Raw genomic sequence first — 14,908 nt, 5'->3', positions numbered from 1 at the left:
TTCCGCCTGCCTCCACCCGTCTCCAGAGGTCTCTTCTGAGAACACGGAGCCCACGTGGCCTCAGCCGGGTCTGACGGTGCTCGGGGCCCTCACAGCCTGTCCTGAACCGCCCTCCCCAGCCCCACCCCCGAGGACCCCTCCTCTCCCGTCTCCAGACGCACAGCAGGGCTCTCCTGAGTGGTCTCCCTCCGCGGCCCTCCTTCCAGGCCCAGTTCCCACCTCTCCCCTCGAGCCTCCCTGCACTCGGGACTCCAGCGCTCAGAGCTTTGTGCGCACCTCTGTTAGCTACCGACACGTGTGTTGTATTGGGTTTTTCAAATATGTACGTATTGACTTTTAGAGAGAGAGGGAGGGAGAGAAACAGCCATGTGCTGTTCCACCCATCCACACCTGCGGTGGTTGAGCCCACATGTGCCCCGACTGGGGACCGAACCCATCACCCGGGCGCACCCGGATGATGCTCCGACCAACTAACTGAGCTGCCTGGCCAGGGCACTGTTTCCGAGTCTGTCTCTCAAGTACAGTGTTTAGAGTTCCTGCCATCTGGCGTGACGCCGGGCTGAGCGAGTGCTGAATAAACGTCTATGCAAGCGGGCGAGAGTTGTCTTAACAACAGGGGCTGCAAACGGAGTGAACTGAATGTGCTCCCCTCGCTGCCCCGAGAGCCCTGCGTGGAAGCCCTGACCCCCACGGCCACGGTATTGGGGGTGGGGCCTGCGAGGTTACACGAGGTCATCAGGGTGGGGCCCTACTGCAACAGGCCCGGCGTCCTGGGAGCAGAGGGAGAAAAACAGAGATCTCCCTCTCCCGTGGGCGCAGACAAAAGGCCACGAGGACACAGGGAAGATGGCTACTTGCAAGCGAGAGAGACCTCGCCAGTAGGCAGCTCTGCTGGCCCCTTGATCGTGGACTTCCAGCCTCCAGAACTGTTCGAGAAAAGTGTCTACATTTCAGGCACCCAGCCTGTGCACCCTGTTGTGGCGCCCGCCTAAGCAGACTAACACACACACACACACACACACACACACACACACACACGGGCCACTTCCGGGCAAACAGGCACACACACACGCCTTCCCTGGAGGTAAGAACTCAGCTCAGACCAACGAGAACAGGTGGGGAGTGAACACGATGACATTAGGAAAATGGCTTTTTAAAAAGTTTTATTTCAAGAACTTTGTTTTCTTACTGGTATTTCAAAAAAAGGTGGATCAAAGTACAAAACAAAAGTCGGGTGAATGATGACAGTGCAGGTTTAGAGACCCCAGCGGCAGAAGCGACGCACAGACGGACGGACGGACGGACGGGCGGCCCGACGCACGCGGCTCTGCCCTGGCTCCCTGCTGCGTTCGTGGCTCCTCCCTCCCGTACGCAACACATCGAAGCATGCCATGGGTTCAGCGACAGAAAAGAGCGTATAACAAATGGTTACGAGAAACAGACTCTGTACAAGAGGAGTCATGGAGCTCCCCCCACCCCCGCCCCCCGCCTCCTCTCTCCGTGCTCTGCTCTAGGTCAAGTTGTTCTGAAGACAGTTCACGTCCAGGTCGGCCTGGTCGCCTTTGCCGCCCTCCAGTTTGGGCGACATGGAGTTCTGGATGTTGAACGACTCCTCCTCCTTCAGGCAGGACTTGAGGACTTCCTGGATTTTGTGGGGAGCGCTGGGGTCGTCCTGGAAGAGGGAGAAAGGTGAGGGAGGCACGGGAAGGAGGCGGTGGGGGGCAGGGCCGGCAGCAGGAGGTAGGCTCCGAGGCCCGGGTGGGTCAAAGGAACCCGCAGGCAGCTACTGTCTAGGAAAGTCGCCTTTGAACCCTCAGGCCACACAGAGGTGGGAACTGGACAGGGGACTGGGCCGCGGATACCTGTGCTGTAGGCTAGTCCCGGGTTTTCTCCTGGACATGGAGCGGGGAGAACTGGCGCCTTTTTGGACTTGGCCCGTGGGGAGCTCTGCTCGGCTGCCCGCCCACCCGGCGGTCGTCCTCTCTCACAGCGGGGTCCTGGCCAGTGCGGATGGCAGGGCCGCCCGGCCATGCCAGGGCCCCGCCCCCGGAGGCACAGGTCAGCCCTCGGACGAGAGCCCGGACAAGTGCGCCTCTTCCCCTCAGAAGCTTCTCTACCGGACACCCTGCCTTACAAGGAGTTTCCCCAGTCCCAGCCCGCATGCGGCCGGCCGCCTCCACGGTCCACGGTCTGCCGTTCTTTGCACCAGATGCTGCTCTCGAGGCTGGTTCACGACCCCCGTCGGACGTGCCCCATGCCCCCCTGCCTACCTGTGAATGTTGCCCGCAGCCCTCTGACAAGCTCCTGAGCCTGAACTGAACTTGCCTGTTAAGGGTTTTCAGGAGACCCGCACCAGTCAGTACAGTCCTCCAGTCCCGCATTCCGGCATTCTGAGAACTCCTGCCTCCCCGGTGCTCGTTTCCTTGAAGACCACCCGAGGGGATTCCACCCTCAAATTCACGGGGTCTTAGTCCTTTCTCAGGTGCCCCGAGTGGCGACACTCAGTGCTCGGAACTCCGCTGATCAGAGGGCTTGCGTCACCCACCCAGGGAGACGCATGGGTGGCAAGAAGGGCAGGGAGCGCCCGTAACTGGCCAGCTAGCTCAGACCTTCCTTGTTTCAACCTCTCTCGAGGTTCGAGGTACGGCATCACGCCGAAGGACTGGGGCCTTCTGCACGGAACAGTTGAGCTCGTCCTCCCTGCCTGCTGCAGAGTCTGACCCAGAACAGCACGAGGTCCGGAGCCGAGGGCTTGGAAAGGAGACAGGGACAGGCTACCGGCTTACACGGCACCCGCGGGACAGGGCGGGGCTTCAGAAGTACCGTGCCCACAGAAACTGCGGTCACCCCCTCTGCGCCCAGCTTCCCCGAGCACCTTCCCAGAGCAATTCAATCGTCCCAAAGACCCCAGAGTGACTCACAGACAACGGGGGACACAGGGTCCCTGCCGCCCGTGAGCCAAGGACGAGAGGAAATGCACTCCGCACAGGAGGGAGGCGGGTTTCAGGCGAGGTGGCCGCGCACGGTGCCCATGGCCCTTCCCATTCTCTGTCACCGCTTGGAGAGGTTCGGAACAACTTCTCGGTGACGGAAATCTGTACGTGCTCGGACGGAAAGGTCTCCGTGACGTCCTGAGGAGCGTGTGTCTGCACGCTCACACGTATACACGCAGGCTTTGCGGAGACGGAAGTGTGTAAGGGGAGCCGCCTCTCGTTCTCACACTCGGGTGTGGCCGGGGGAGAGGACGCCGGACGTGGGCCCCCGAGGGCGGGCGATGGAAGACCCCGGGCAGAGCGGACTTCGGGTCTCAGCGGAACTTGGAACACGCGAGGGTGGCCGGTGCCGACCTCTCCTCTTACGAGGCTGGGACGCACTTTCCTCGTCTTTCCCAGGACCTCCTCCTCCCCCTCCTGCCGCCCCCTCCCCGCCACATCACACACTCTTTGGGCGCAGGCGGGGGCCCAGGGGCGTTCTCGCAGTGCGGAGAAAAGTGGATTTCAAGAATCCTTGTAGGCGTGGGACCCTAATTAAACCTGGCCCCCTGAGGGCCCGGGGCAGTCGGACAGATGGGAAAAGGGCCTTCTGGCCCAGTGGGTGGGCGAAGTACCTTCTAAAAATAAGGGACGCAGGTACGAGCCGAGTGCCAAACAGAACAGACGAGGGAGCGTCTGAACCAAGAAGGAGCCCTCCCCACCTGAGAGCTCCCTCCACAACTCCGCCCCAGGAAGCCCGGGGCAGCTGAGTCCCTCGGCAGAAGGCCCATCTGCCTTGGGCTTGGCAGAAGTCCCTCATCACGAGGAAGCCGGACCGCCATCTGGCGTAGGCGCTGGGAACCACGGTGCGCCCCCCGCCCCCCGCCCCTCCTGGCGTCCCCAGACAATACGGGCTTCCTTCAGCCCGGGAGTCGTGCGGGCTCGGGCCGGGGCCCCTGTCTGTCCACACGCAAACCTCGCGCAAACCTCTCCTGGCGGGCGGGCAGTGAGTGGAAGAGCGGAAGAGTGGTCTGGGAAGTTAGAAGGATGTGCATGGCGGGGAGCATTAGAGGGCGCCCCGGAGAAGCCCCCGGAAGAGAGTGAAATCCTGGGAGGTCCTATGACATTCGCGGCTGGCCCAGCCGCGAGGCCAGCAGGGCGGCGCCCGGGGGCCCGGGCGGCGTGCCGGTGGATTTCAGGTGACGTCGTGCGTGCCGTGCGCCCGGACTGCGTCCAGCTTTCTACACGCGCCGCTCCTTCCGGGACCCCGCAAACCTTCCCAGCAGCCGTTCCCCTCTCCCCCGGCTGCTCAGCCACGCCGAGGACTCACGTGCGCACACACTCAGCCACCGGCTCGCCAGCTGCGGGCGGGGCCCGGGCCGGGGGCAGCACAGGTGACGGCGCAGCAGGGACAGGGACCTGCGGGGGACTCGGACCCCAGCGGTGGCCCCGCCCCCCGCCACAGACCCGAGGCAGCGCTTTCTGGGCTGCAGTCCTTCCGGGGTGTGGGTTGCAGAGATGGTTGAGCCTGGGTAGGAAAACGACTCGCTCCGCCTACTCCTCACCCATGTAAAGGAAATAACCCGCCTGTTCGATGAACAGAGCTCTCCAGGTTCTCAGGAGACACCAGCACCGGCAAGGACGTTTGAGGGGTGAAGGGAGAGGGGTGGGGAGAGACTGAAGGCGGCGGTCGATGTGGCCCCTGGAGCGATGATAGGCCTTCACTTCGTAATGGAGCAGCGCGTGTCTGAAATGCCAGCGCGCACGGAGCTGGACGCTGGCCCTCTCTGACTCTGGGGCTCGGTGGGGACTTAGAGAGGAAGGTAGAAAACCCACCTGCACACTCCCTGCTGGACGGGACGGTCACCCCTCACACGCTCAGAGCTTTGGCCGGGAGGACGGGATGACCCTGGGGCACAAGCCGAGGGAAGGACGCCTGGTGGACATGGCCCTCGAGACTCAAGAAGAGAGCCAGAGACCCCACAGCCTCATCCTGCCCCTTCCCCGAGGGGCAGGCCCTCCTCAGGCAGGCAGTCCTCGCGGCCGACCGCCCCCTCCGACTCCGTCCTCCGCTCGCCGTCCCCGGAACTCCAGGTCAGCAGTAGCCTTCGGGGGTGTGCACCCTGCTTTCCGCACGGCTGGGTCGGCCCCAGGGAACTGGCAGCCCCTGTGCTGGCTCGGGGAACCAGCCCTCCGCTGCCTTCCCTGCCCCCGCTTGTGAGGCGCGAAGGTGTCCAAACCTGGGGCTCCGGGACCGCGCAGGTCAGAAACTCCCCGCAGGGCCTTGCACTCCGTGGGCTGCAGGAGCCGCCGCACAGGCCAGGCCTGCTGTCCCCACGCACCGGCGGCAGACCAGACGGTGTAACCGAGGGGCCCTGTGGGCATGTCACTCACTGCTGCTGCACGGATGACAGCTGAGTGTGCGCTAGTGCAGGGGCCGGGCGAGGCGGGGCGGGGGGTGCCGAGATGAGCAGGACCCCTTCTGCCCTCGCTGGGCCTGCGTCCTTGTGGGTTGGTTACTGTGACTGTCAACCTCAGGGCTCAGAGGGCAGCTTGTTTCCTTGGTTACGTGCATCGCGAACTCATTGATATCTTGGCACAGACCCAGTAATAGAATATCTGTTCTTTCTCTGTCTTTCGTATCAGGGCCTTTTCAATCTTACCCTAAATTAACGTGTTGTTTTTTTTTTATTTAGATTAACCCCTCTGATCCTCTTCCACCAGGACAAGCTTTTTCTCTTCTGGGGTTTGGTGACCACGGTCTCACACGCTCATTCTCGCTTCCCCGTCTGCGGCCACCCCTTCCCTTCCCCGTCTACAAGAAGGAGACAGCGGCCCAGAGCTGCGCTGTCCAACGCGGTGGCACCGGCCCTGTTCTGGGAGCTCTCCAGCCGCAGGTGTCCTGGCTGCCGCAGTGGGCCGTGCAGAGAGAACGTTCCTGCCCCCCCTGCCCCCGGCCGGGGAGTTCCAGCTGCCAGCTGCGGCCTGGACTGAGAAGGCCCCTATGAGCTCTGGTGCTCTCTGGTCCGTTATTTCAAGGAGCTTCTCCTAACTCTCCCTGTACACGCCATTGTCCCCATGGGGAGAGGCTTCCTGTGTCACTGTGCCTTTTCCTGGAGGTGTGGGGCCCGCGTCACGTGCACAATCCCTGGGTCTGGGTGCGACATGGTTCGGGGCTTGGATGGCTCCTGCCGTACTTCCGAAACGGCCTCTGATGATACCCGGTGCTTCACAGGTGAGTCTGGTCCAGGCGAGGCACCAGGCCCGGGTCTTCGGAAAAGGGGCCGCTGGGGCCTTTTACTGGGTTTCAGCGGGCATGTCTGAGCCCACCCTCCTGGCAACAGAACTCACCCCAGACTTAGGGTTCTGCCTGGGTTCTGGGCCCACTCGGCCCTAACCAGTGCATACTGTCTGCCAGTTCCGGGGGTCCTCCAACACCGTCCACACTGTGTTTCCACTCATCCCAAGGAGCAATCACCTTTTGCTCCCATGGCTATCAGAAAATTCCACAGCAATGAAAGCAGGGCCCTTCTCCTTGACATAAAGAGCAGGAAGACAAAACTCAGACTTCTGAAGTCTAGAGGAAGCTAAAACCCTAAGTCATCTCCTGCACCACCTACCACTCTGCTTGTGAAGGAAGCGACAGGCCACCAAACCCTCCTGCCACGCCCACTGGCCCACCGGGGGGCCGGAAGCTGGTCCCCAGAGCCCCGCGGGGCTCCACACTGGGACGCAGACCGAAGGCACAGATGGGCAGGGGCTGCGGCGCTCGAGGGGGAGGCGAGAAGAAGAGGAGTTACCTGACAGACCACGTTACCAGAGCGAGCCCGGGCTCGGGCATGGGGGGAGGAGGTACGGGGAGTGCCGCAAAGGTTCCTTACGTTTGGATGAGAGCCCTCGGCAATGGTGGAAAGGGAGAAGTTATCGTTGTGGAGCTCGGAGGGGGTCCGGAATTTGCTGGTTAGGACAGAAGAGAGAGAGAAGGGAAAAGCGTGTAAGCGAAACCATCCCGGCAAACCCTGACAAAGGTGTCACGGACAAATACACTGTAGCTCACTGAACGCCGTGGACTGTAGTAAGACCCGCCATCGTTGGGTGCGCCACTAAGAAAAAACTCCTGCCATTTATGCCACCATCCGCCACTCTCTCATCCTCTCGAGTTTTTATTACGTGCTTCAAGTTGTTCGTTTGGAGGCTACGTTAGATAAAGACCCGACGACGATACGTCACGAACAGCTCTGGCCACGCTCGTGTACCCGGGCAGTCACAACTCCATCGCGCTGGCCACCTGGCCAACAGTGATTGTAAGATGCCAGTGTGTAACACACAGTCCAATTGCAGAGATGTTTGTATGTGAGGGGGAAAAACCACAAACGTGTGTCTTAGAATCAGTGAACTGCGGCAGTATCCGCAGTGCCCTGGGCACGGTAGCGTGGGGCAGGGCCCGGGCTTGGGAAGGAAAGGTGTGCGGAGGGCGCCGGGGAGGCGGCGTCTGAGCCGAAGGGGGTGGGGGCGCCGTGCTCTGTGCGGACACACAGCCGGCTGGAGGCAGGCCTGGAGCGAGGCTCTGTCCTCGGTCACAGCCCCTGCCTCTCCGCAACCAGGGCAGTTAGTTGCTCCTTTCTGGCCCCCTCCTCCTCAGAGGCTGTCACCATAGGTGGTCCCGCCCCTCCACACACCCACCCCCTCGGTGCAGGCCTGAGGAGCCCGGGGGTCCTGGCCTGCGATCACACGCACAGACACGCCCCGCCTCAGTGCACAGGCACAATGGAGGGGCCCTGGCGGCCCCGCGGCTGTTAGCTGAAAGGCTGCGGAGTGGCGGCATCTGCGCGCCGCACGAGTTTACCCCGCGGAGGAGCAACAGATGGCGTTTTGTCCGTTTCCCAGGACCCCGGGAAAGGCCTTCAGTCACGTTCTCCGGAGGGAGTCTCGGGTCGGGGGGAGGGCGACAGGGTGAAAGGGAGGTGGGCAGGGTTCTGCATACATTGTCTCTTGGGCCCCAGGGGAGCTGAACTCCAGTCTCGTCCTGTTGTGACTCCCGTGACCCCTCTGAAGGTCCTCTGCCTTCCTCAGTGACAAGAGTAATTGTCTCCCAGCGTGTGCGGTCGCACTGGACTGTTCATGTTGGGGACGTGAAGGGTAAATGAGTATCGATTTTCAAATGCACAGCGGCCACCCCTCTGTGAAGAGGTGAAATGAGACTTGATCCCCACGTGGCCTTTAAAATCCCCCGTGGAGGAAGTTAGGTCGAGGCCCCCCCACCCCCCGACACTCGGGAGGGTAAGGAGGGTTTCCCGAAGTTTCCTGCACTTCTGCGCGGACGCAGGGCTGGCCAGCCTCGGAGAGCAGCGCCCTGCAGCGTGCTCCCAGAGGAGGAGCCGTAGTTACTTCCTGCTGCTGTGGGAGTGACACCTCACACTGGTCCGGGACTCGGGGGTGGGGGGGCAGTCAGGTAGGGGCGGGGACTGAGCACAGGGACCTAGCTGGGGACCAGAGCCGGGTGCCGCTCACGCTGCATGCCTCTTCTTTAAACATCCTCTCTCCGGGCCGGGGGTGTGGGGAGCCGTGCTGGACGGCAGCAGTGTGCCACTGGGCTTAGCCTCTGCTGAGATTCTAGCACATTCTGTGGAGGAACGGATATGCTTGGGCGAACCTTTGGTGTGAAAAACACAAGTAGGGATGGAGAGGGGAGAGGGGAGCGGGGCCAGAAACCCTCCGGAGCACATCCTGGGTCAGGTGGAGGGGCGTGGCCACAGGGCTGGGTGCCCCCCCCCGCCCCCCCGCGCAGACTCACTGGGTGCGACGCAGCTTGGTATTCTCCGTCTTGAGCAGGTAGAGCTTCTTGGCGAAGAACACCGTCATCATGAAGAGCAGGAGCAGCACGAGGGCGGCCGAGCCGACAGCCACACACATCACCTGGAAGTCGGTGATGATGGACTCGCAGCGCGTCCCCTTGTGCCAGATGTAGTCCTGCGTGTTGCACCTGCAGCCACGACAGGGAGGGATGACGGCGGTGGGCGGGCAGCCCCGGCCGCAGGAAGGGCCTGGGCCCCGACTCCGGCACCTACCTGGACGCCCATCCTTAGGACCGGCTCAGGACCCGTGATGCCGCCACTCTGAGCAGACCTGACAGCTGGCCTTCTTGGCCCGCCTTTATGCCTTCCCGGGCAGCTCTGAGGTCCGTGACATAAATGTAACCAGGGCGCCACGAAATGGAGGGAACGGGTCATTCGCATTGAGGAGGGAAGGGAACCCTGGTTTTGCACCTGGCAGCCTCCGTGAAAGAAAATCAGATTCTCTCAGGCTGCCCCCCCCCCCCGGCCCCCCGTGCCTCTCCCCGCCAGCCCTGGGCTCCGGGTGAGAGGAGATGAATACCAGCCACGGCTACAAAGTAGTAGGACCCGCCCCACACATGAAGACCTGTCCTGGTCTGCAGTCCCATCTGGCCCACGTGGCGAACCCCACGGACACGCACACGGACAGGGCGGCCCCCGAGGTTCTGCCCCGAAGCTTCCTGCCCTATCACCATGAGAACCGCCCTGAAAGCCTGGTGAGAATCAGCCCTCTGGGTGGGTTTTGGTCCTTTTGTTGAGTGACTTTCTCCTGCCCTTGGGGACATTCCCAGGCTCCAACTCTTCCAATGACATTGCTGTTTCCATGGGAACCAGGCTGCTTCAAAGAGGAAAGATGTGGAAGGATACAGAGGCAGGCAAAGGAGGGAGGCCGTGAACCTCACAGTGAATGACAGACCAGAGGAGGGAGAGCTGGCTGCCCCACGCCCAGAACAGGGTGGGGAGGCACGGCCAACAGGGGACCCTCTCTTCCCCCACTGACCCTCTGCGGCCACGAGGAGGCTCCCTGTGTGACGGCGGGGAGAGCGAGCGCGCTAACCCGCTGCTCTGGAGAAGTTCGGCCGCGGCGCCGACCGCTCCTCTGCAGTGTGGGTCAGGGTGACAGAGACAAAGGCACACTGCAGTCTGCAACTACGAGCTCAGCAGTCTGCTGTGAGTGGAATGCAAAACAGTTTCCGAGCCACAGCCGGCCTGGGCGTGCATGGCCGGAGGAGGGATCTCTGGCAGGCAGGCAGGCCCCAGTGGGATGCTGGCAGGGAAGCTGAGCAAGGGGACCTGGGGTGGCCTTGGGCAGGAGCCCTCCTGAGGCAGGGCCCACGGCAGATCCGCGGTCACACAGCCATGCAGTGCAGGGCAGGGGACACACTCACGCTTCCACTCGGGAATCCCGAGAGCTCCGGGAGGTCCTGGGAACTTCTCCGGTTCTCCAGAGGTAGCAAGCGCTCCCTACTTTATGCTCTGATGGGGAGCTGACTGGGAAGGTGAAAACTCAGACCTCCAGAAGGAGAAGAGATAGTGAGTCTGCACAGAGATCCCTATCTCCCTGGCTACATTCAGCCCTACAGTCCCCCCAGTGAAGTTTGAGGAGCAAAATCACAGGCTTTCCCCATATCTCTGGTAGCCTTTAACCAACTGCAAGGTCTTGTCACCACTATTTTTTTTATCACAGTTGCTCCTTCTGGCAATGGCTGGACAACTCCAGTCAGAACTGAGCGGACACATCCGCCATAAGTGACCCTAATGTCACGATCATCTGTAGGAAACAACTTCCCAGGAAGGAGCTGGCAGTCGGGTTTTAATGCCAAAGGCACAACATTCATGCTATCGGAACATCCAGACCCCCAGAATCCGAATTCTTCACTCACCTCCAAAGAGACCAAGAAAAGGAAACAGCAGGAATGACACTTAAAAAGGACATGTAACCCTGGCCAGGTAGCTCAGTTGGTTAGAGCACCGTCCCAATACACCGAGGCTGTGGGTTCGGTCTCTGGTCAGGGCACGTACAAGAAGCAACCAATGAATGCATCAATAAGTGGAACGACACATCGATGTTTCTCTCTCTTTCAAACCAATAATAATAATAATAAAAAGACATTCAGATTACGGAATGCTCCTCCTGGGACCAACGGAAATGAGTCCCAGAGAAATCTGAGGGTTCTACTCCACCTCTAGGGCCTGGAAAGGACGAAGACAAGCAAACCACCAAGATCAGCCCTGCCTTGTGCTTCTCCCAGGTGAGCCAGCGGGCTCTCCAGCAGGTTAACCACCTCGCCGTGAGGTATGTGGATACAGTAGCTACTGATGAGGCGCGAGATGGTGTCTGCAGACGATGTCCTCCGAGACACTGAACTCCCTCTGTCTTTAAAACACTCTGGACTGGGTATTCCAGGATGGCAAAAATCAAGGTAGAAGGGGCAGAGCCACCCCAAAGTTGAGAAACCCCACCACCTCTGCTACACCTGGTAAGAGTCCCCACTTGACCTGTGCGAGTGGCTGCTCTCTGGGCCTCCTCCTAAAAAGAAGGTCCCCACTGTGACGTGACACGCCCACCCCCGCCCGTGCCCTGCAGGGAGACAGGCCGCCCTCCTGCCCCACGCACGCCCCCAGGGAGTGCTCCGCAGCCCTCTTTCCTCCGAGGTGGGTCTGTGGGCCTCCTCCGCTTGCTAGTGTGCACGGGACCCCCCAGCTAGGCCTCCCCGAGCCAGCCAAGGCCCCATTCCGAAACCCTCAGACAAGTCCCCTCCTTTTGTCTTTACAGTCGGTGGGTCGGTAAAGGCTACAACCCTTAGAGGGAATACAAAATCCTATTTCTCAGGAAGCTCTCTGAGTGCGGAGATCACGGGTCGGACACTGAAGAAGTAATTCTGAGGACGGTGCCTGCCTGGACATCCCTTGACCCGGGAGCCCTGTGAACGCACACGCTCCGGAAGCACCTGTCCCATTCCTCACGTTGCTGAGTCTGCCTCACATACACCCGTCAGGAGTTCTTTTACGAGACCTTGTGCACCTGCGCGCCACACCCTTACCTGCAGAAGGCCCCTATGTTCTCCACCAGGTAGCACTGGCCGCCATTGTGGCAGTAACTTGGGAAGAGGTCGCACACTGACCGGCAGGAGCTGTTATGCCGCACAAACCCACTTCGGCACACAGTGCCATTCTCGCTTGGGGCCGGGTCCCTGCCCGGCTCTCCTGGGCGGGGCCGGAGAGCGATGCTGCTGCCGGGGACGATGCCCAGAGTGTGCTGTGGAGGGACAGCATGCCACCAGCTGGTGGGCTGGCCTGTCCCCGGCCCAAGCCCGGGCTTCTCAGTGGGCACCAGAAGGTCACTTTCATCTTCCAGGTCGCCACCTTCGGCCGCTTCTTTGCCATCCTCTTCCTCCTCCTCTTCATCCAAGTCGTCATAGAAAGACGTGGTGGGGTAGAAATCAGATTCGTCAAAGGGGGTGAAGTCATCGTATAAATCAAGCAGGGTCCAGGAAGGGGTCTCCCCCCCACTATCGGTGTGGTGATCTGAGGCTTCTGGCGCCTCCGGGAAGCTCCCCAGGTCGGCGCCGCGGCCCTCGCCATCCAACCCTTCGAAGTAATCCATGTCAATGATGTCTGACGCCGGCTGGAGGTCCACTGTGCCCTGAAAGGGGTACGTGGGCTCTGGCCCATGAGGGTCAGGTGTGCTGCCTCCTCCCAGGTTCAGCCAAACCTCCAAGGGGCTCTCCTTGGGGAGTTCCGGGCCCGGGCTCAGCCCCTGGCCAGGGGTGGTGGAGGGTGGCCCGCTGGCCTCTGTAGCCTCAGGGATGGCAGGTGGCCTAGACGACTGCCCTAGGGCCTCGTCGGGAGCGGGAAGTGTGGCTGCAAGGGCCTGAGTGTCCCCACTGCCCGCCTCTGCAGTCACTCCGCCCAGCCCCGGGCCGTCGGCCTCCAGCCAGGCGGTGCCGGTCACCGCTGCGGACGCCTCCAGCACGTCCTCTGGCCCTACCCCAGGGCCCGGCGCCGCGGCCTGCTCGCGGTCGAGCGCGGTCCACCAAGTCTCCTCTTCCCCGCCGGCTGGGGAGCCCGCCTTCTCCCGCGTGTGGTTGGCACGCGACTCCCACGCCGCGACGTTCTTCACGCGCTCGTCGGCCTCGACGGCGCGGCCCGCCTCACGCGCTGCGGGGGACAGAGGCGGGGCGTCAGAGCGCGCGCGCGCGGGGAACGGCCGTACGCCCCGCCCCGCCCCGCCCCGGCTCGCTCTCCCAGACCCCCGCCAACCCCAAACCTCCGCTTCAAGGTCTCCCGAGGCCACGCCCATCTGTAAGCCCCGCCCCCGAGCCCGCCCCCAAGCCGGGATACGCCAGCGGGCCCAGCCTAGCCCTCTCAGGCCCCACCCCTCGCACATGAGGCCCCGCCCCCGTGAAGACCCCAGTCCACCCGGGCGGCCCCCAGCGCGGCGCGGGGAATCGATCTAACCCTCTGGGCCACACGCCATGTGTAGGCTCCGCCCCGAAATCGCACCCGTAGGGCCCCGCCCCACCCCAGGTCCCGCCCTGAACTCGCATCCTCCTTCCTCCTCATCCTCCCCGAATCCCGCGCCGAAGTCTCACCCTCGGGTGGGCCCGCCCACCCCGACCCCTCCCCAGCCCGCGCCCGGGTCCGTACACCGTGGTCGGGGCCACCCCCCACCGTCCGGCCTCCCCTAAGACCCCACACCTCTCCGCGCCCCCTACCCCGCCTGGGCTGCAGGCAAGGCGCTGCCCCGCCCCCTTGCCTCCAGCTCGCGGATTCCACCTGCACCCGAAGCCAGCGGGGCCGTGGCTCAGGGTGCAGGGGCGTGGGTCGCGGGGGTCCTGGCGGCAGTCGGTGCCTACCTGGCGCGGCCCCGGCGACGAGAACCAGCGTGGCCCCCAGAAGCAGCAGCAGTGGCGGCGGCCCCCTGCCCGGGCCCCCGCCTCCAGCTCGGCCCATGGCGCGGCGCCCTGACCGCTGTCCACGGTCTGCCCCCGCTCGCTGCGCCCTCGCCTGCCCGGCCGCCGCGCCTCCTGCCCGTGTTGCGGCCGTCTCAGCCCACGACGGGCAGCGCGAGAAGCCGCATGCTGCTGCCGCCGCCGCCGCCGCCGTCCGCCGCTGTCCCCGGCGCGCCGCGCCTCCCCACCTCCCGCGCCGCCGCTGCCGCGCTCAGCGCCGCCCCCACCCCGCCCGCCGCTCCCGCCCCGCAGCACGTAGCTCTGACGCCTGCCCTGTTCAGTCCGCCTGCAGGAGGGACGGACAGACCCTAGACTCACGACGCAGGGACAAACGGATGTGGAGTGGCGCGGCGGCAAGGCGCACAGCGCCGCGCACGGCCTGAGCTGACAGGCGCACCGGCGGGAGACCTGCGGGGCCGGGCCGCGGCCCCGCCCTCCTTGTGGAGGGCTGGCACTGGACCCCCACCCGCGAGGAACCCATCCGCCACGCGGCGAGAACGGAGGCGGGGGCCCAGATACCCGCAGACTCGGGGCGGGGCTCCGAAGCCCGCGCTATGGCAATGAGCGGAACCCGGGGCGCGGGGGGCCTCTCGGATTTTTGCGCCAACCTCGTGTTCGGTGCGGGGAAGGGTCTCGGGGACGTCTCCAGGTCCTCGCGAAGCCTGGGCGGGCGCTGGCGGCGCCAGGCAGGGAGTGAAGTCGTGGGCAAAAGCTCTAATCGGATCAGAACTAATCCATCGCAGCCAAAGCCCAGACCTTGCGCAGCCAGGCCGGCCGGAATGCATTTGGGGGCCAGGGGGCAAGACCTTCCTGAGACTGCGACTACTTCTCCTTCCCTCTCCCCTCCCCCTGGTAACCTGGGTAGCAATTTTCAATCCCGGTCTATTCCTCCTTTCCAGGATACATCGCCTGGTGTGTCCCGAGTCACCAAAAGTCAGATTCCTGGGTAGATCCAAGCGGCCTCTATCGCAGCCTAGGGACACGCGAACGCCAGGCCAGGAGTTCAGGGCCGTCTGAGGGGCCCATCCGAAGTTCACTGTGCTGTGTCCAGGACCACTCAGCCCTGGAGCCCTGCTTCGTGGGGAGTCACAGCCTAGTCACCTACCTAGTTTACCCACCGAATGGAACATCAACCTCCTGGTGTGTC

General features: G+C 63.1%; 1 protein-coding gene across 1 annotated transcript; it reads right to left on the bottom strand.

The window, feature by feature from the left end:
- Window positions 1–1,146: 1,146 nt before the first annotated feature.
- Window positions 1,147–13,825, bottom strand: CSPG5 (chondroitin sulfate proteoglycan 5). Its single transcript, XM_045857009.1, has 5 exons — window positions 13,666–13,825; window positions 11,851–12,967; window positions 8,767–8,955; window positions 6,854–6,929; window positions 1,147–1,672 (listed from the first exon to the last, which is right to left on the bottom strand). The coding sequence occupies exons 1-5, from the start codon at window positions 13,760–13,762 to the stop codon at window positions 1,511–1,513; spliced, it is 1,641 nt and encodes a 546-aa protein (XP_045712965.1). The 5' UTR covers window positions 13,763–13,825; the 3' UTR covers window positions 1,147–1,510.
- Window positions 13,826–14,908: the final 1,083 nt, after the last annotated feature.

The sequence above is a fragment of the Phyllostomus hastatus genome, unplaced genomic scaffold (genome assembly GCF_019186645.2).
Source record: "Phyllostomus hastatus isolate PE091 unplaced genomic scaffold, TTU_PhHast_1.1 phas_scaffold_129, whole genome shotgun sequence".
Taxonomy (NCBI): domain Eukaryota; kingdom Metazoa; phylum Chordata; class Mammalia; order Chiroptera; family Phyllostomidae; genus Phyllostomus; species Phyllostomus hastatus.
This window is presented reverse-complemented; position numbering and strand designations above follow the sequence as displayed.

Excerpts from the sequence above, each read along its gene's own strand:
- CSPG5 (XM_045857009.1), bottom strand. The coding sequence starts at position 13,762 with ATGGGCCGAGCTGGAGGCGGGGGCCCGGGCAGGGGGCCGCCGCCACTG. Across the intron at positions 12,968-13,665 it reads CGTCGCCGGGGCCGCGCCAG|CGCGTGAGGCGGGCCGCGCC; the intron begins GTAGGCACCGAC and ends TGTCCCCCGCAG. Across the intron at positions 6,930-8,766 it reads ACCAAGCTGCGTCGCACCCA|CAAATTCCGGACCCCCTCCG; the intron begins GTGAGTCTGCGC and ends TGTCCTAACCAG.